Raw genomic sequence first — 20290 nt, 5'->3', positions numbered from 1 at the left:
AATGAAGGAAAGACAGACCTGAGGCAGCAGTTAACTTTGCTGATTTGCCATCCTAGGACATTCAGTGTTTAGCTATTTTGTATGCTACAGAGATTAACAAGACGTATTCTAATCTGTTGGAATAAATTTCAATAAGGAGTATCATAAAGTAACAGATGGACTCAGAATATACTCAGAAATCCAGATTCATCCCTCCATCTTGTTTACCTGACACATATGTGGATGTTTCATTTTCAGTTTCAATGTTGCAGTGCTGTGGTAATCGATCCATTAAAACAAACAGGGGCAAAGTGCTTAGGTGTCTGGAAAATGGTGAAGTAAGAATTAACAGCACCACTGGGATTTAGCGCACTAAGCTTTTGAACAGATGTGTGGTGCACATTTTACCATTTCATTGTAAATTCCGTCATTGATTTGTTTAAATCCTTGTGTTTAAGTCTACCACAATCCATTTAATCTGCTTTTGAGAAGCACTAAGCAGATTGTCCATTATTTTCGGAAGAGGCTGAGAGAGCTGACGATCCAGAAAGCCATAAGAAATCCTTGATGGCCATCACACTGTGCATATCCTAATCCTTGAACCCATTCTTTCCACTTTTAATTGGAGACAAATGCAACCTGGCTTTTTATTTGCAATGTGTCCTAAAAGTCAGGTATACTTGGGCAGTGTGATTGTGGAGCACTACTGAATTATCTGCACAGTCATATATGAACTGCCTTCATTCTCAGGAAAGAAAAATATAATTTATAAGGCTTGCTGCAAAGTTATTTTGCCAGTATTATGGGTCGAAAAAGGCTACACAGCATTTTTCACTTCATATTCTTACCTGTCGGCAGGTCTTGATTATATTTTTGAAAACTTTTGAATGAAATCAATAAAGTCCAAATTCAGATTTCTTAAGATGGTTCAGCTTTAAATAATATGTAATTTCTCAAGGTCTCAAAATAAATTGAAAGGATTTACTTGGATTTGCTTATCAGTCAGACACCGTGAAGCATTACATTTCCAGGTCTTTGGAAAGCACATTGAAACTAGTTAATCTCCAGTGGTTCAATATTAGGTTTCCCCTCACTGTCAGACCAGTATAGGCAAAGAAAAGATTAATCCCATAGTAACAGATGAGTGTAAAAGGCTTACACATGGCAGAAACAAGTTTTCACATTGTTATTACATGGATTAATTCATTTCTCCAGAACACAAAACCCACGTTTGCCTGGTAGCATGACCAAGATATAAAAGGTCATGGCTTCAAAAGTGGGACTCCTGATTGACATGTCGTTTTGTTTATGTGTTATGTACTCCCCAAAGTCGTTACAGTTCATCTACACTCAATTTTTCCTTCCATCCATCTTTTATCTAATCCCCTTAATCCAGTTCAGGGTTGCTGGGACTGAAGTCTATTCGTGCAGCATCAAGTGTAAGGCAGAAATCAACCCTGAACAGGCCACAGCTTATCCCCAAAAAATGTACAGCACATTTACAGTCACCTTTTAATTTAATCTGTACATCTTTCAAAAATTAAGAAATAAAAAATCAGGCACAATAAGAAAAACTCAGGGCTATCATGCAAACTCCAAATAGACAGTAACCAGTCAGAGATTTACACCCAGGACTCGGGAGTTGTGTTCCATTGGCCTCCATTTTTCATTATTCATTACTTTAACACTAGAATTACCAAAGCCTACGAAAAAACTCGTAATCCTGGCCCACCTTAAATCCATTCGCATCGCTCCATCACCTCTCTGTCAGCGTCTTTTGTGTTGTAAATGTGTCGATCAACACAAGAAGCCTGCTATCCCATTCCTCCACCAACACAGAAAGGTCAGAAAATTCTCTGTTTACCTGCGTGTGAGTTGCCTGGAGTTGTAGAGGGTAAATAATATACTGTTACTTGGAATACATGCAATTTCATGTGTGTTCCGTGTCTACAATAATCTATGTAAACACATTGTTAAAACAAAAACGTTTTTCATATTTTAGTAATAAATGACAAAATGTAGACATGAAGAGTATAATGTGTGAAGCCTGAAGTCCAAATATCAAATAAACACTTTTATAAAAGATACAAATACTGTATAACAGAACAAGTACACTTTTATTAAAGAATATAACTGCAGAAAAAGAACTTGTGTTAGGGCGTGACATTGGCACGCCCTTAATACGATTGCTTTGGTGTTGCAGCGGTAAGAACTACTGACTGGTAATCTAGACGGTCAATACCAGATGCCTCTGTCTTGAGTAGTGAGCTGCTCTTATTCCTACTATTAAAGAATAAAAAAACACATTTGATTTGAGTCTGTAACAGCTGGTGTAAATTTATGGTATTTGTAAAGGTTAGCGTGTTTTTTATTATTATTATTCAGTTTTATTTTCTTAGTCACGCTTGCCCCGATCTGACACTGTTGGATCTACAGTACATCGGAGAAAGAGAACAGAAGCCCTTCCCGCAAGAAACGTCCACTTACATATAAGAACAACGCAGCGTAAAGGTGAAAGATGGCACCGTTTGGATGCAGCAAGAGGTCTGGCGTCATCCTGCCAATCAGTCTGCCCCACACCTGTCCTTCAATGAAATAGCATGGCTTACAGAGAGAATACAAGTAAAAAAAAATGCTAACTTTTACAAGTGCTATAAATTTACAGTAGCTGTTACAGACGCAAATAAAATGTATGTTTTTATTGTGTAATATTAACAATAAGAGCAGCTCGCTTCTCAAAATGGTAAATTTGCCGGGGAGCTGGTTTCGAACTCACAACCTCTAGATTATAACTCAGCCATTCTAACCACAGCACCACAGAAGCTGTTGTTTTGTACTTGCACCTTTTGTGAAAGTGTTTATTTGATATTTGGCCATCAGCCTTCACACATTATGCAGTTCATGTCTACATTTTGTCATTTATTACTAAAATATGAAAACGTTTCTGTTTTAACGATGTGTTTACATAGATTGTTGCAGACACAAAACACACATCAAATTATTTCACTTTACAATTCTGGGTAGCTCACTTCCAGATAATCAATCAAGGAAGTAACTGTGAGAACTTCTTGCCCGTTCTGAGGCGGGGTGGGGGATGGTATAGCAGGCTGCTTGCTGCTTGGGCTTATCAACACATTTAGAAGACAAAAGACGCTGTCAGAGAGGTGCAAAGGGATTTAAGGTGGGTCAGATTTACGAGTTTTTTTCGTTGACTCTGGTAATTCTAGTGTTAAGCCCTTAATATGGAAATGACCTAACTCCTGTCAGGCTTTCACATCATTGAGCTGCTATTTTTCTCTCATAAACTTGTTCAATATTTTTGTCTTTATAAATTTGAATTCACGGTTTAAACCACTTAATCCAAGTATAAAATTATTCATTTAATACTAGTACCATCATTCATTTTTAGGTTCTGTAGCAGCCAACGCTACGTCAGGTTGCACTTGTATCCGTCTGTTCTCAATAATAGTCCTTCAGCTAGCCACACCAAACGGGAATTCCTGCCACCAAAAACCTTAGATAGTTTGAAACAAGATATCAACAGATTGAGTGTACATATAAACATATATTTTTTTGGCAAACAACTTGCTTTTATATTTTTTTAATTAAAATGTTAGCATACATTTTCAGAGTTGAGCTGCTGCTTGAGGAAAAAAAATATCAGCATTTAATTGTGAAAAGCAAAACAACACTTTTCCTTCTACTGGAAACATAAAATAAATTATATCGAAGCATATTATTTCAATGTAAATAGTTTACAATTTACAGCCATACCTACATAATTCTCTATATTTTTATTTAAGTGGCTGGTGGCATGTTGGCTGATCATAAAACAACCAACATTATCAGTCTGCACCAATTCCTGGAGTCTTTTGTGAGCAACTGTCCCAATAAACAGCATTCCTTTGTTTTTGTTGTGTGTTACAAAATATCATAAATCTCTTTTTCTGCATGGAATTTTATACCAACATAGGCATTTGAAGTGCAGCTGTTTAGGAAAAGTTAAGTAAGAATAAGAGCTTGGCACAAACAGATAAAATAATTACAATTTTGAAAACAATTCCTATTGGCCTGGGAAATGGCACTTCAGGTGTTAAACAATATCTTTTAGACAGGCTATGTTGTGACTTTATATATCGCACTTGGGTATTGTCCCCACATTCATATTAAACTTTTTTAAGTCCAAATGGAAAAAAGAGCATTATGGGCATTATGGGTTAAGGACCAGTCCTCGTCTGTTTTGTGAAAGTTATTACATTTTGTTTTCATTCCCCATATATTTTATTGCTATTGTGGTGATGTCACTTTGTCATCATTTTGTGTCTTTGTTTATCTCTGGGGGCCACCATTTTGGAGATTGTTTCCATCGCCTTGTTCTTAGAAACAATTTTTATTGCTGTTCATGTTTTTTGTGCACATCATGACACATGACAGTATGACATATCCAATACACTGTAAAAAAACGAAAGACAAATTTAGTGGCACCCAATGCCATTAATCCATTTTAAAAAAAAAAATCTCAGCTTCGATTTTGAAAATGTTAACCCTGTAAATGAGTATTATGGGGTTCTTCATGCTGAGAAATGCATTTCTCTAGTTTATATTGAGATTAGATTCAAATTTAACTTTGCTGAAATTATTTTGCACCTTTTCTGATGCCACTGTCTTCAATCTACTGAAGCCACCATCTTGTCAAATACAGTGTCATTGCAAGGGTCCTGCTTGTCAGGGGCATGGCCACCAGGGTCATGACATCGGCTATCAGTTACATGAAAGGGTTAAAAGGTGGCACCTGGCAGTTGTTTCAGTTTGCAGATAACTCCAAAGAATTTTCTCACAATTTATTTTGGTCAAAAATATTTTGGATAACAATTCCTTGCAATGAACATTTACCTTTGATTCTTGTGTTGATTGATTGAAAGAGCAGCTTGACTGCCTGGTTTCGGTCCTTAAGCATCTTGTTTACACGCCTTATTTCCTGGTCATTGTCCTCTTTTCAAGAAAGCGCACTCAAGCTTTTATTCCTTGGAAGAGAACAACCCTATGAAAGACTAGTGTTCAAGCAACAAAAAAGATTTAATTAGGAAATCAGTTCTGTTTTTTTAATTATGTTTTGTTCCTGACCTATGACTCTGGTAAAAGGTGTGCTTTGTTTTTGTTTTTTTTGGAAAGACAAAGTGATTCTCACTGTAGGTCACAAACTGCCTAAGAAATATGGTCCTTTTTTAGATGTAAAATACTTAAATATTAAATGGTCTGAGGGGACACCAAAGTGCACTGTGGCTTGATGGCCCTGTGTCTTTACACACTTATCTATGACAGTGGAACTGACTCCAGATATGACTGTAAGTGACTCTGGCCGCAGGTTTAAGATAATCTTGGAACAGAGGGCTGAAATTATGATGCTAGTTGGGGCCAGATCTCACACGGGAAATGAAGATAGTGTAGATTGACTGAGCTGGGGAAAAGAAAGGGGACATCAATGGTAAGGTTAGTTAGTATTTTTGAAGTGGGTATGTGGGTAATTGGGTAAAGCAACCCACCTACCAGGACTTAATTAACTTTGTTAAATTTGTTTTGCTTGTTTTCTTTTTACCTCATGTACTGTAGGTGGCTTCATCGTTGACAGCATGAAATGATATGCCCTTTGCTTTTGTTTATTTGCTTCCTTAGTGAAACTGACCCTGTATGTGTCTGACTACTCATCTGACTCAACTTTGACTAGAACAGACTACAAATAAAGACTTCTCTTGCTCATTTCTACCAGGCAAACAGAGTGTTTAAACTGCAGTGAGGACTGGCCTTAAGAGGAGTTTTTCATATAAATACTGTATATATAGAATGTGCACATCTGTGTTACAGTATATGATACACTATGTAGTTACAGGAAAATATCATCTGTAACTTGAGAACAGTTTAATAGAAATCTGATTCTTGAGATCTACATCTTTAAAGCAGTATAGCGACTGGGAGCCCAATTCTACATTTGTGAAATCCATACTTTCTCTGCAAAGAATTATTTGTTTCTTTAAGTCCTTGAAATGATTTTGTTTTCATGGCACTGCTTTGTGCTTAAAATAGATCTTTTCAGTCGATGTAATGAAGAGCTTCCTGTTTAAACGGGGCTGCGAGACGTGAATTCAGCTCTTCAACGCACCTCATTTGATTTTTTCCGGCAAACAAATTTTCAAAACAAACCATATTTTACGACTCTAATCAGAGTCGGAGTAATAAATTATGTTGGCGTGGGCATTTTAGATCTGAGATCTGCTAAAATTTAAACAATGACCGTTGTTAATACCCAGCCATCATTACTCAGTTTGCCAATAGATGTCAGAAGGACAGATGCCAAAACCGAACAGCCCAAAGATAGATTTCGACTTACCAAGCAAATAGCGATATGTGGGCGGCACGGTGGCACAGTGGTAGCGCTGCTGCCTCGCAGTTAGGAGACCCGGGTTCGCTTCCCGGTTCCTCCCTGCGTGGAGTTTGCATGTTCTCCCGTGTCTGCGTGGGTTTCCTCCGGGCGCTCGGTTTCCTCCCACAATCCAAAGACATGCAGGTTAGGTGTATTGGTGATTCTAAATTGGCCCTAGTGTGTGCTTGTTGTGTTTGTGTGTGTCCTGCGGTGGGTTGGCACCCTGCCCAGGATTGGTTCTTGCCTTGTGCCCTGTGTTGGCTGGGATTGGCTCCAGCAGACCCCCGTTACCCTGTATTCGGATTCAGCAGGTTAGAAAATGGATGGATGGATAGTGATATGTTCTAAATTACTTACGGCTCTGGAGCTGTCGAAGGGTTTAAGTCAGTTGACGATGTTAGTCCTGGAAAGTACGCCCCACCAAACCACCATTCCAAAAATCAACCGAACTTATTGTTATCTGCTCGAACCAACACCGACTTACTATACTCGGCCGTCCAGCAGTGTCACTGAAGCATTCGAACATTCTTAGTCAATCATGCAATACTACGTCCGCGTTTGCCAAGTTATGTTCTAACTACAGAGGCAGAGTCCCATTGCATGGTTCTAACTTGTATTGAGTCGAGGTATTGACGCAAACACCATACATACGGATAGTATCAAATTATATATAAGGATTTTAATATTTCACTTTAAATCTGGTGATATAATAATTGTTAAGCAATTTCAAAATGAACGTGTGCTAGTCCTGAACTGAAAGAATATTTTTTTTAAGAGAAAGACCAGAAATGGGAGGCGTGGGACACAAATTAAGGAAGGCAAGCTGTGCTTTCATCAGAACCAAAACAAAACACGAGAACTGAAGTAGAAAAACATAGCTAATGGGTCATTACCAGAATAAATGTAAATCAAATGAAAACATGATAAAGTCTCTCTGTCTGCCAAGCTCAGACAGAGAATCACTGCTTTGAACGACCTTTAACCTCCTTTCCATTATTAACACTGGACTCATGACTCACAAAACCTGGCCCCTTGTAACCCGACTTGCATCATAACAAAAATGGTATCTTCTTACTCCACTCAAAAATTGTGTCCCAAATGCTATCAAAATGATTATGAAAATGGGAAATATCATTGTGATTACAAACCAAGCATGCAAATTTGTTTTGCTATTTTTTTGTCCTCAACAACCCCAAAATCAAATTTGAAAACATTGAAATATCTCAAAAACAAGTAAATTAAAGAAATCAACACAAACTCATGAAAGTATGGTATGGTCTGGAAGTTGTTTTCATTTTTACATATTTATTACATATATACTAATAATATTTGGCAGGATTCCTTCAAACTCTAACCCTAATCCTAACCCAATAGCTGTCCTCCAAACATTCGGCCCACACAGTTTACGGTGTGCAGTAGAGATCGTATATCCTTCTTAAATTCTTTTCTGCAACTCAAATCAAAGAGCACTGCAGAATTGTTGACGCAGAATCAAAACGTATAACCAGTCTGCAATATATTATCTTTAAAAAATTTTAAAAAGCCTTTTCTTCTTCCTCAGCCAATGAGAAGTGTCTTCCAATGTATTATCTTTTTGGAAGGAATATTGAGACTGCAAGCCCCTAGAGTGTGAGCAGGTTATTTATTGAGCTGCACTTCAATACAAAAACTGAACATTAACAAAAATGCACCCAAAGTGCCCCCTTTTCAAAGTTATTACTCGGCACACAGAGCAGCTGGAGAGTAATATTTTATGCGTCTACCCAACTCCAAGATATTTATGGGCCCTTGTTCTTAGCAGAAGTATGAACTTCATCATTCTCTGTGTTATTTATAATTTCATAAAGCTGTTCGATGACAGTACTTATTTTATCCTCATCCTAATCTACTCCTAATAAAGACATGCCAAGAGTCTGCAATGAAAAATGACAGGACTGCTTGCTGAGCACGCTATGAATGTGGGAAAACGAAGGAATAAATCAGAATTGTGGTTTACTGAGGTGAAGAGATAATCTTCAAATGCTCTACAAGAATCAAGCTTTTGCTTTCAACTGCAATGATCTATGGTAATGAAAATCCATGCAAACTTTCAAGAGGTGAAGATTGAAATGGCACTTCAAGTGAATAATTAAAGTTAGGCACCTGAATAAAGGCAAACAATTTATTTGAAGAAATATTGACACAGGGGATAAAATAAAAGCTTTCTGTGATGACCGCCGTGCATATTTTTAGGAAAGTTTAAATTATTCATCTGGAATCAGAATGCCCAGTGTGAAAAGCTCATTAAAATATGTACATCATTATTATTCCTTTTTGTTGAATAAAATTGTTTTGCCATTTGTATTCACCAGCCAACAAAGACAAAGGCTGCACGTTGATGTTGCATTTATGACCACTGCCCTATTTTGAGCTCAGCAGCAGTTTTGAAATTTCAAATCCTTCATAAAAGCAGTGGTCGTTATTAATGAAATACACACATTTACACACCTTTTGCCTTGTTAATACTGTAGCCTCTGGGTCCTCAGCTCAAATCCTGCACCAGCTCATCATCCATGTGAAGGTTGCACATTCTCTGTGTGCTGGTCTGCATTTTCCCCCTGTTAGAATGACTGGTGATTCTAAAATGGCCCATTATTTCAGAATGACCTGTGACAGACTGCTGCCTTGTCCATGGCTGGATCTCAGCTTCAACCCAGTCCTCCCATAGACAGGTTAGGCTCCAGTTTGATAAAAGGATGAGTTGATGTACTGTTTATGGTGTTTGTGTCTTTTACAGTATATGATTAAGGTTTATTAATACAAAAAAAAAAAAAGAAGTACATTAGACAAGAATCCAACAATAAATAACTTATGAAATCTAAAACCAAACCCAACTCGCAACTATCCCTTTTTGTGGTGACTTTTTAATTAGGACTACATAGGATTACACTTGAAAAGGTTGCAACAACAAATGATGTCTGTATGTTTTAGAAAAGCAGAATAAGCACAATGTGCAGATTACTTGCATGGAACGACTGCGGTTTCCTAAAGACCCCTGTGGATACGTTTCTGAAAGGTTGTTTTGTCAGTAGTGCTGGGTAAAAGTAGTGCCAGGCTTACAATATTGTCTTTGCAGTTTGGAGTTGAAATTTAGTGCCTAGAAGCATTTGCTGCCTCATCTATGGCTGTGTTCTGCGTTTTCATCAATGCTTCTCGAAATTTGAATTGATTTAGGAATGAAGAGATGAGAGCAACAACCTTCAGTTATCACATATTGTTGTACAGTATATGCTGTAGCAAAAGGAAACCTCGACAAGCCCATGCCTTCCATTACATCTCTATTGCTGTGTTCTCTCTCTGCCTTTATCTTTTTTGAGGTTTATTTGTTTTATACAGTGTTTAAAGGTATTTGGCCAAATTGACATTCAGGTTAGTCTTTAATTATCAAGTCTTTAACCTCTTAACCGCCATCCGGCATCGTAGCGTTATTGCTGACGCCATACTGCTGGAATTATCCGGCACATTTGCCTATGGTTATGTGAATGCCTGGCGCGTAGTATAACTGACGCTTTGGCGTGGGTATTATTACTACATTGTATTTCGATAACTCTGTGGTTGTATTAGCCAGAAACTTTTTCTTTTCTGGTCACGTGATAACCATTCAGAAGTGAACGTTGTGAATATGGCGAAATGTAAACTGACTTCAAGTGAGGTTTTGCAGGCGATTTTGGACAATAATTCTGATCACGATTTTAGCAGTTCTGAAGAAGATTTTAGCGACAATGATGATCAGCAACGTGCGCTGCTTGATACTGTGAAAGCCGACGCATCGGATCATGGTGATCAATCAATCAATCAATCAATCAACATTTATTTATATAGCACATATTCATACAAAAAAATGTAGCTCAAAGTGCTTTACAAAATGAATAGAGAAATAGAAGACACAATAAAAGATAAACATAAGTCAACATTAATTAACATAGAATAAGAGTAAGGTCCGATGGCCAGGGTGGACAGAAAAAACAAAAAAAAATCCAAAGGCTGGAGAAAAAAAATAAAATCTGTAGGGGTTCCAGACCACGAGACCGCCCAGTCCCCTCTGGGCAATCTACCTAACATAAGTCAAACAGTCCTCTTTGTATTTAGGGTTTTCATGGAAGGACCTGATGATGATGGTCACGTAGACATCTGGCTTTCAGTCCATCAATGTTGGTGCATCAGGATGCTTTGAGTAGGTGGAGGTGGCGCAGGCCGCCATCACAAAGAAACCGGAAAAAGAAACAGAAGAGAGAGTTGGGGTCAGTACGGATTTTAGAGCCACTGTGAATAATTATTATGAAGAATTGAACATACAGAGTATCAGGATTAAGTTAAAGTGAAGTTATGAGTGGGTATATCCGTTTGAGGCAACGTGTAGATTTACTGTTGATGTAAACAATTACACTGCTGAGCAGTTTTATGAGCTGTTTGTGTCACCTGACTTGATCAGACATTTTGTTCATCAAACAAATCTGTATGCAGCACAGTTTATTGAGAAAAATCCCGATTCACCTCCACATTCCCGTGTTCATGCTTAGGTAGACACTGATGAAAACGAAATGAAAAAATTCATTGGGATTTTGATGTGTATGGGAATAGTCAGAAAACCAGATATTGAGATGTACTGGTCTACAGATCCTATGTATGCAACACCTCTTTTTGCAGATACAATGAAACGTAACCGATTCTCTTTGCTACTGAAATTCTTTCATTTGAATGACAACAGCAATGAGCCAGATAAGAAAGATTCAAACCGTGACTGCTTGTTCAAGCTACCTGAGAAAATGTATATTTTGTGTTTTATTACGCGTTTGCCCATTTCTAGAACTTGCACAACATTTAGTGGTAAATACTGCTTGAATAAATGTAAAAAAGTAAAAAAAACAAAAATTGTTCAGATTTCGCCCGGCATGGGGAATATTTAGGGAGTTGGCGGTTAAAGGGTTAACCTGCATAAAGCAAGCAGCAAATAGCCTATCAATTGAACAAGCAGTTTATTTTTATATAGCACCTTGTAAAAGAGAAAGTTATCAAACTGAACTTGAAAAAAACACAGTGTGAGTGCTGTGTGGGACAGATGGGCTTCCAGACCAGGATGGAGGTTGGTTTCTGGCCAGAAGGAAATGCAACAGCGGAATGACAAGAGGTGTCTGCTGACCAAAGTTGTATTCTCCCCCTGTACACATGGTGGCAACATCCCACTTGGAGGACATCCCTAGGAATATCTGCAGGGCAGGCTGGGAATTCTAGTCCCATAAGACTGCCTTGTTGGGGTTCTTGAGTGCTGTCAGGGGGAGCTGCAAGGGATCGTTACGACTCAGAAGTGCTTCCAGTGTGCCATAAGTACAATCAACAAGACAGACTGTAAAACATAAAAAAAAGTCTAGTAATCTGATGTCTTCCTAGCCCTCGATTGCCTCACTCTTCCTCTGTCTTCATTAAGGGTACCATTACTTATAGCTCTTTTTGGGGCCTCCAGATAGATAGATACTTTATTAATCCCAAGAGGAAATTCACATACTCCAGCAGCAGAATACTGATACAAAGAAACAATAAAATAAAAACAAAATTAAATTAAAGAGTGATAAAAATGCAGGTAAAACAGACAATAACTTTGTATAATGTTAACGTTTACCCCCCGGGTGGAATTGAGGAGTCTCATAGTGTGGGGTCTCCTCTGTCTGTCAGTGGAGCAGGACGGTGACAGCAGTCTGTCGCTGAAGCTGCTCCTCTGTCTGGAGATGATCCTGTTAGGAATATCTCCAAATTATATACAGAATATAGCTCTCCCTACCCTGTCTTCTGGCATAACAACAAATGTCTTTCCTCATACTGCATGATCTCCATCTCTTCTTGGGACTTACTGGTCCTAGATCCTCTCTTACGCCATTTATTTATCTGTTATTTATCTGACTTATGGGATCATCCAAATAAAGTTCTATCTATCTATCTATCTATCTATCTATCTATCTATCTATCTATCTATCTATCTATCTATCTATCTATCTATCTATCTATCTATCTATCTATCTATCTATCTATCTATCTATCTATCTATCTTATATAAAATTAACTCTAGTATACTGAACCAATTGACTTTATGTTCATATTTACACTATTGGGAAACCTGCAGCTGTGCATACATTCAAGTAAACACCCCATTTTTTCAGAGACTGTTTATGTTTCTTGAAATGATTCTTTGAGATTGCACTGTAGCTATAATGCATCATCCTAAAAATGAACATAAAAGAAGCACCTTTTGTATTTATTTTTTTTAAACAAATAGACATTTAGCCATGAAAATGTCAACGTGCCTGCAAAGGAAAAGCAGATTAAAAAGCGAAAGTGGCATTTTTTAAATGCCGCTGTGAGATTTGTATGAAAAGCTAAATGCTAAACTCATTTATTTACCAAGTGCCACACAAGAATGTGTGAAGTACCACTGTATCATTATTTGGCTCCATGGAAATACATTTACACTGAAATTCATGAAATTGAAATGTGTATCAACTACAAGATCACAACTGACTGCTGCAAAGGGAAATGAAATATTACAATTATTGAAAAAATACATTGGGTAGAATACCATTTGGCCAGGCTCTTTCTGTGTTTATAAATGTGTGACTTTTTTAACTGCTGCAATGACATTTGGCAGGGTGTACAGAACTGCTGGAATCAGCAGGTTCTGGTCTTCCAGTGCAATCCTGAGCAGTTCTCTTAAATCGTCTGTGTACCTCTGGAAGTTATTATACTGCAGAAGAAGTCTATAACTGAGTTATACAAGTAAGACATAAAAAGATTATGTTATTATATATATATATATATATATAGTGTTGATATATATACTGTATACTATATGGAGTTTTGCAGGTTCACCCCGTGTCTGCATGGGTGAATCCAGCAAGGGGCGCTAGCTCCATGGTTGGAATAAGTTCTTTTGTAATTGCTGCATGTTACATAACCTGAAACTATATAGATATAATATAAAAAGGCAATATCCCTCCCTTAGTGATACGGCAGTAAGAAATCACATAGGAGAAATAACAGCTTTTTTTTAATGACGGTTTACGTGGCATAACAGACGAGGAAGCCATAGCAAGACTTTTCACCGAAGTGGGAGCTTGATGTATACAGTCTGCCATTTTAGTCACTGCGCTGGAATGATTCTCAGGATCGGATGACGTTATCTCCCATCCATCTGACGGCTTCAAAGGTGGGCCGGGCAATGTTCCAAGGCTTTATACCCTTTTTCCATGTGCAGGCCCCCACTTAGGTAAATCATGCCATTCCAAACAAGGAAAAGAAGATCCAATGTCATGCGGACTCTGAGATACAGAAATAGTACAACACCCATTTCACAGTTTCTTGTCTTCTAATGCCTGCCTAGCAGTTCTAAATGATGAGCCCCTGTGTGCCAAATCTAGCCTTACAGTATGTTAGCTGTACATGTGAGTGGATTTATAAAATCATTTTTGTACAGAGCACAGTGACATATTAAACTTATGTACGTATTACAATGGGTTTTCTCCCACTGTCCAAAGATATGCAAGTTAGATGGATTACTAAATTGGCCCTAGTTGTGAATTTCCCCTTGGGATTAATAAAGTATCTATCTATCTATCTATCTATCTATCTATCTATCTATCTATCTATCTATCTATCTATCTATCTAGTCTACTATATGTAGTGCATTATCTATCTATCTATCTATCTATCTATCTATCTATCTATCTATCTATCTATCTATCTATCTATCTATCTATCTAGTTTGTGGTTGGGGTGTGTGTGTGTGTGTTCACTCTGCAATGTACTGGCGCCCTGTCTGGGGTTTGTTCCCACCTTGTGCTCTATGCTAGCTGAGATGTGCTCCAGCACCTCTATGACCCTGTTCAGGTTAAAGCGATTTAGAAAATGACTGTAATCAATGAGAATAAAGCAGCATGATGAGATGGGATACCACCCTGGTGAAGCCCATTTTATCAGGTGTCAAAATAAGTTAGAAAACAATGAATTAAAAATGACTTTTCATTTAGCTTGATTCTGAGCAGGAACTCCTTCTCCCTGAAACATGAACACCCATTTCCAGTGGCTCTTGGAAGGGGCTGAAGTGTGGTCATACGTCTTCTGGTTGATGTCCCACAGTAGTGCAGATGAAGGAGAACCTGTTAGTAACAGGGCCCCTTCTCAGCTCAGAGTGGTATTGCTTAGGCATGTTATAGCTTGGTTTTCAGGGTGATTTTCTACTCTGTTGTGTGCTGAGCTGGTAATATCACTTATTGAGAGGCCCACTGAATCAACAAGCTGATTAAGAAGGCAGACTCAGCGGAGGAGAGAATGAAGATAAAATTGAGTGGCAATATGAACAATGCTGCACATCCACATTTTTTGTAATTCGTGCGTGTGTATTTGAGGTGCAATTGTTGTTTGCTATAATATTCTATAAGCCTCTGTAAAAAGCTTATTTTCCCCCATCCATACTATGTGTGAGTATGTATGTATGTATGTGTGAACATACTATATATATATATATATTTGTAAAACAATGGAAGCATTAGCAGGTGTTAAGTGACTTGTTCAGGGTTCAGACTGTCGCAGGCAGAGAATCAAATGTTTTGCTTTAAAGACCAATGTCCAAATGGTTGTTCTCTGCCATAAAAGAGATCAATTTCATTACTACCAGATTGAGTCATTTCATCTCTCATCACCTGCTTTATCTTCATCATTCTCCATAACCTTTACTCACATCTCTTAGCTCTTCAGTTGTATCTGGAACACATCTGAAGTTAACTGAACAATCCGAATTATACAGTTGGAGATTCCTAGTGCCCTCCGTGAAGAATTCCCGCTTTGTTTCTGTTTCCCTGTGAAGGGTAAAGGAAGTGGAAATAAAATTAGAAGCAGCCTTGTGGCACTGTACACATAATCAACTCAACAGTGAAATCTAAGGAGACTTACTCATCAACACTGCGATACTGCAAAGCTATGCACTTTTACATGTGATTTGTCAATTTTTTTTAAAATTAAATTTTAAATGCAATCTAAAAAAAATCAGGTGGGATTTATTTCATGGACTCTGTGTTCCACCATTGTCCAAACTGAAGCAATCAGGTTATGTAATCATTGTGATTAGGCCCAATGGTGTGCCGGCGTTCTGTACAGGGCTAGTTTCTGCTTTACACTCTCTACTGACACGAAAGTCTCCTCAGGTAATTTCTTATTTTATACATGAGGAGAAATGCTCATTCTTGGAGGTTTCCAATCATAAGTAAAATTTAAATCATGCTACTCGAGATGCTCTGAGGGTGTACCATCAAGTCACCTACTGTATTTCTTCCTTAGGGTCTGACTTATCATAAAGAAAACTGTCCTCTCTAGCCAAGTCATTCTAAATCGTTTGGATGAATATGTGAATCTTATTATTAATTTTATAGCACTGGCAAGAAGAATCCGCTTGAAATGACCATGATACTCATTTTTTATTTTTTAACATGATGTGTGGTGGCTAGAATTAATACAATTTAAGATGTTTTAAATCTAGTGCTATTAGAAGTAATTAAAAATTAACAGCTGGTAATACAAAATAAATTAATCTGCTTCCATTTAATGAATTGGTTTTAACAAGTGCTTCCACGTTTATGCTTTAATCATTCTGCCAGTCCATTGTTTCATGAGCTGTTTAATGAAATACACAATTAACGTTTCTGATGATTATCTCTGTTGTTATCTAATCAGTGAGATTGGCTTTCCCATTGCGGTAAATGAGTCTTTCTTCATCTTTCCTTATGGCCAAGACTTAGATATTCATCTTTTAAAGGTGAAAGGAAGAGAAATGGCAGGATTTTTTTTTTTTTGAAAAGCTGGTGTTGTCTTACAGGCAGAGTTTTCTCACTGCCTTTGGATTTATTTGTTGTTTCATTATTTTTGAATGATTACTTTAAATATGTTGTGTATTTTGTGTTATGTTCGTAATTACGAACTTTTTAATGTGCCTCATTTCCATGTGCTTTGAGAGTGGGACCCTGGGTGGCGGGGCCACCCTGACATCACTACTGCTCTGACCTCTTACCTGGCTGTATATTCTACTACTGCCATTTCTGTGCTTACTGCCGATTCTATGATTATTTTGCAACTGATTTCCAGATAAGGATATTGGGACTTCTTTACCTTAGGCCTTTTGGCATCTCTTCTCTACTCTTTTGATCATCCTTTATTATTCCTTTTTGTTATACACACATATTTTGGAACATTTAAGTTTATTTTTGAAGTTCAATCCATTTTCTACATTTTTGTGTTGAGTGAGAAGGTAGTTACTCGTACTGTATGAGCCTCATTTGGGGTGGACAGTGAAGGTTCTGGAATGCCTTTAAACTTTGTTTGGATGCCTCGATCCCCCTTTTATCATGTGTGTACCTACTAAACACAAAAGCTAGATACTATGTTTATATGCCTTTTAGGGATGTGCAAGCCTATGTTCTTATTTGGTGAGGTACTGCATTTTGGGCTGAAGTAGGAGACACCACTTTTACCAGTTAAGGAATTCTCACTGAAACTTCACTATAAAGCAGTTATCTCTTGCTCGTGGGTCTTCCCAGCAGATTTACGCTCAACTGCCACTTTAGTAGGTACACCTCTTCAACTGCTTGTTAATGCAAATATCTAATCAGCCAATCACATGGTAGCATCCCAATGCTTTTCAGTGTGTAGACATTGTCAAGACAATCTGCTGAAGTTCAAACCAAGCATTATAACAGAGAAGAAAGGTGATTTAAATGACTTTGAAGGTGGTATGGTTGTTGCTGCCAGATGGGTTGGTCTGAGTATTTTAGAAACTGATGATCTACTGGGATTTTCACATACCACCATCTCTAGGGTTAACAGAGAATGGTCTGAAAAAGGGAAAATATCTAGTGAGTGGCAGTTTTCTGGTTGAAAGCGCCTTGTTGATGCCAGAGGTCACCGATAACCGTTGTTGTGCCCCCACTCACCCTAAACCATCCTCGGTTATGACTATCGATATCCTGAGAGATGGAAGAGGCCCATGGCTACAGGCACCAAGGGCATCACACAGTATAATAGTACCAGTAGTGTATACAGTGCCAAAGTATAGTACACTTGTCAAAGATTCCAACAGCTACATAACAAAAGCAGGCCACTAGCACTCGACACCATAGAAATCCTTCCTTTGTTGCCTCCCAGGTCAACTGTAATCCTCTTTCTGTTGAAGCGTATCAGTTTCTACAGTGTATCTCTCAGCTTCTGTTATTTCAATGCTCTTAATTTAGTCTTTTTGTCATACAGTGGAACCTCGGGTCACGACCCTAATTCGTTCCAAAACTCTGGTCATAACCCGATTTGGTCGTGACCCAAAGTAATTTCCTCCATATGTAAATACAATTAATCCGTTCCAGACCGTATGAACTGTATATAAATATATTTTCTTTAAATATTTTTAAGCACAAAAATAGTTTATTATACCATAGAATGCACAGTGTAATAGTAAACTAAATGTAAAAACATTGAATAACACTGAGACAAACACCCAGGCTCCCTGCTCAGCTGCTCGCTCGCTCGCTCTCTCTCTCGTGCGCTTGCTTGCTCGCTCTCTCTCTCTCTCTCTCTCTCGTGCGCTTGCTTGCTCGCTTGCGCTCTCGCTCTTTCTCTCTCTCTCTCTCTCTCTCTCTCTCTCTCTCTCGCGCTCACTTGCTCGCTTGCGCTCTCTCTCTTTCTTTCTCTCTCTCTCCTGCACTGGCTTTCTCCTCCTGCAACCTCCCGTTCTTTCCTGTTCTCTTCTTTTTCCCTTTATCGGACTCGCGCTTCTATTTATGGTAGTCGTGGCAATCAGCAGCTCCTGGGAACAATTACGGATGTGGACTGCTTCTCACCTATGCACTTAGGTGAGAAACGCCCACATCATGAACACCTCAGGAACCGCTTCGGCCACACACCATCACGCCCCCTTGGTAAGCCGCGAGTGCAGTGATTATTTATTAAAACTGGCCTTTTTGACGGGAGCTGTGGACCCGCTTTACCAAAGGAGGAAGCTGGGTTGAGAGGAGGTTACAGTTTTGAGGGAGAGTCCCTCTGTGTGATGCACCGAGAACAATGTACAGAACAGGGAGAGACAGAACACGTGCAGAAATCATCGGCACGTATGAACTGGAAGGGAAACGAAATAGAGCACAAAGAGTTCACAGCGAATGCACAGGGAGAGACTGAACACATGTGGAAATCATTGGCGTGTACGACCCGGAAGGGAAACTGGCTTTTTCGTCACCCGAGTGTGTGGTCGTGAACAGATGCAAAAGTTTGGTCGTAACCCGATTTGTACGTGTTCAGAGACGTTCATGAACGGAGGTTCCACTGTATTTGCTTTTTTGCTGTATTCATCTAATTTGTTCTCAGCATTAAATGTATATATACATACGGATTATTATTTTTATTCTAAATGTCAATTCATTTGTAAGGCACCCTCACAATGAAGTAAACTTTAATAATTTGATTTGTTTCTCTTTCCTCCTGATTGCTGGTTAAGGTTAGGACTTAAAAATTTTTGATAACTTTGTTGAATTGTGTTTTTTCTTCCTTGCAGACTACAGATGATATGGTTTCCTCAGCGGAATGCTCCAGTGACGATGAGGACCTAGATGAGTGCGACAACATTGTGCAAGGTGGGATAAACTAGTTTGGTTTTGCTTGCTTTGTTGATTTATCTTTTTATGTTAATTTGCAAAAGAGGATTTTATCCTTAAAGCATCAGCTCCCATGGACGGCAAAATAATCTGGAATGATCCAGGCAAATCGGTGATTTTTAAGATGATAATACATGCAACCCACGTTACAGTGGTGCCAAAATTGGAAAATGAAATGGAGAAAGAAAATGATTGAAAATACAGAGGGTGATTTTGTTTCAGTTTCATGTAAAGCATACATGAAAAATGTAAAGTGGAATAATGAATTGTAAACACTTATCCACTTAATTATTCTTTCGTAAACATTGACTAATGCCACACTTGTCCATGGGATTTGCAAAGTGGTTAACATGGTAATATATTTATACTAATTTTGTTCTCTCAGCATTACAATGAGAGCCAAACACCTTTAAGCACACAAAGCATAAAATTAGTATTAACCAATGCCATGTTTTCCACAGTGATGCTTCAAAATGTATCAGACTGATTTTTTTATCTTATTTTATGTTTGGCCATGTGGTATTGACTTGCATTTTTGACAAAAGATACATTTTGAGTTTTAAAAATTGCTTTTTGCAAAAAATAGCAATGTGATTTCAATTAGAAACTGCAAATTGACTTAATTACCTACCGTAGGGGTTCTTTTTTTTGTTTTCTTTTAATTTCATAGGCCTGCCTTAAATGAAATATTTAAATAGAGAACAGATATCAACGAATTTCTGTGTACGATAGGTTTTTGTTGGTAGAGCTCTGTTTTTAAGATGAAAATGTTATGCTGCTGTTGTTCTATGCTAATTAATTGAAATATAAAACATTCAATGTACAGGAGAGAAATAGAGTTAGAGTAGAATATACTGAGGTGAGACTTTTTTGGGAGAACTCTGGTCCTGATTGTTAACACAACTCTGTCAGCTGCCAAGTAACAGATCATGTCACTGCAAAGAGAAAGTCGCCGAGTTCAATAATCAATCAATCAGTCTTACATAGCACACGGACCTTCACAGAGCCCAAGTTTACATTAAGAAACCGTAAATCAATATTTTGACCCTATTTAATTAATAATAATTTTTTTTTTATTATATTACGTCTCCTCGTTGCCCTAAATTTGTTGAAGTGGGTTTGAGAATGTTAATGATATGGCTAACAGTATTATTTTCAGACTCGGACCATAACTGCTGTCTCA

The 20290-nt window shown here is 38.0% G+C and overlaps 1 protein-coding gene across 16 annotated transcripts in view; it reads left to right on the top strand.

Moving 5' to 3' along the window:
- The window catches only part of nrxn3a (neurexin 3a), a 1597612-nt gene that overhangs the window by 1531295 nt on the left and 46027 nt on the right, over positions 1-20290 (top strand). For all 16 annotated transcript variants that reach the window (XR_005631328.1, XR_005631327.1, XR_005631329.1 and 13 more), the window contains one exon: positions 19008-19086. Coding sequence is in view for 13 of the 16 variants with exons in the window: in XM_039741969.1 (XP_039597903.1) it covers positions 19008-19086 (79 nt within the window). In the remaining 3 variants the exon portion in view is untranslated. The remainder of the gene's footprint in view (positions 1-19007; positions 19087-20290) is intronic.

This window comes from Polypterus senegalus, chromosome 18 (assembly GCF_016835505.1).
Source record: "Polypterus senegalus isolate Bchr_013 chromosome 18, ASM1683550v1, whole genome shotgun sequence".
Classification (NCBI taxonomy): domain Eukaryota; kingdom Metazoa; phylum Chordata; class Cladistia; order Polypteriformes; family Polypteridae; genus Polypterus; species Polypterus senegalus.
The sequence above is the reverse complement of the archived record's forward strand: the minus strand, read 5'-3'. Positions and strand labels throughout refer to the sequence as shown.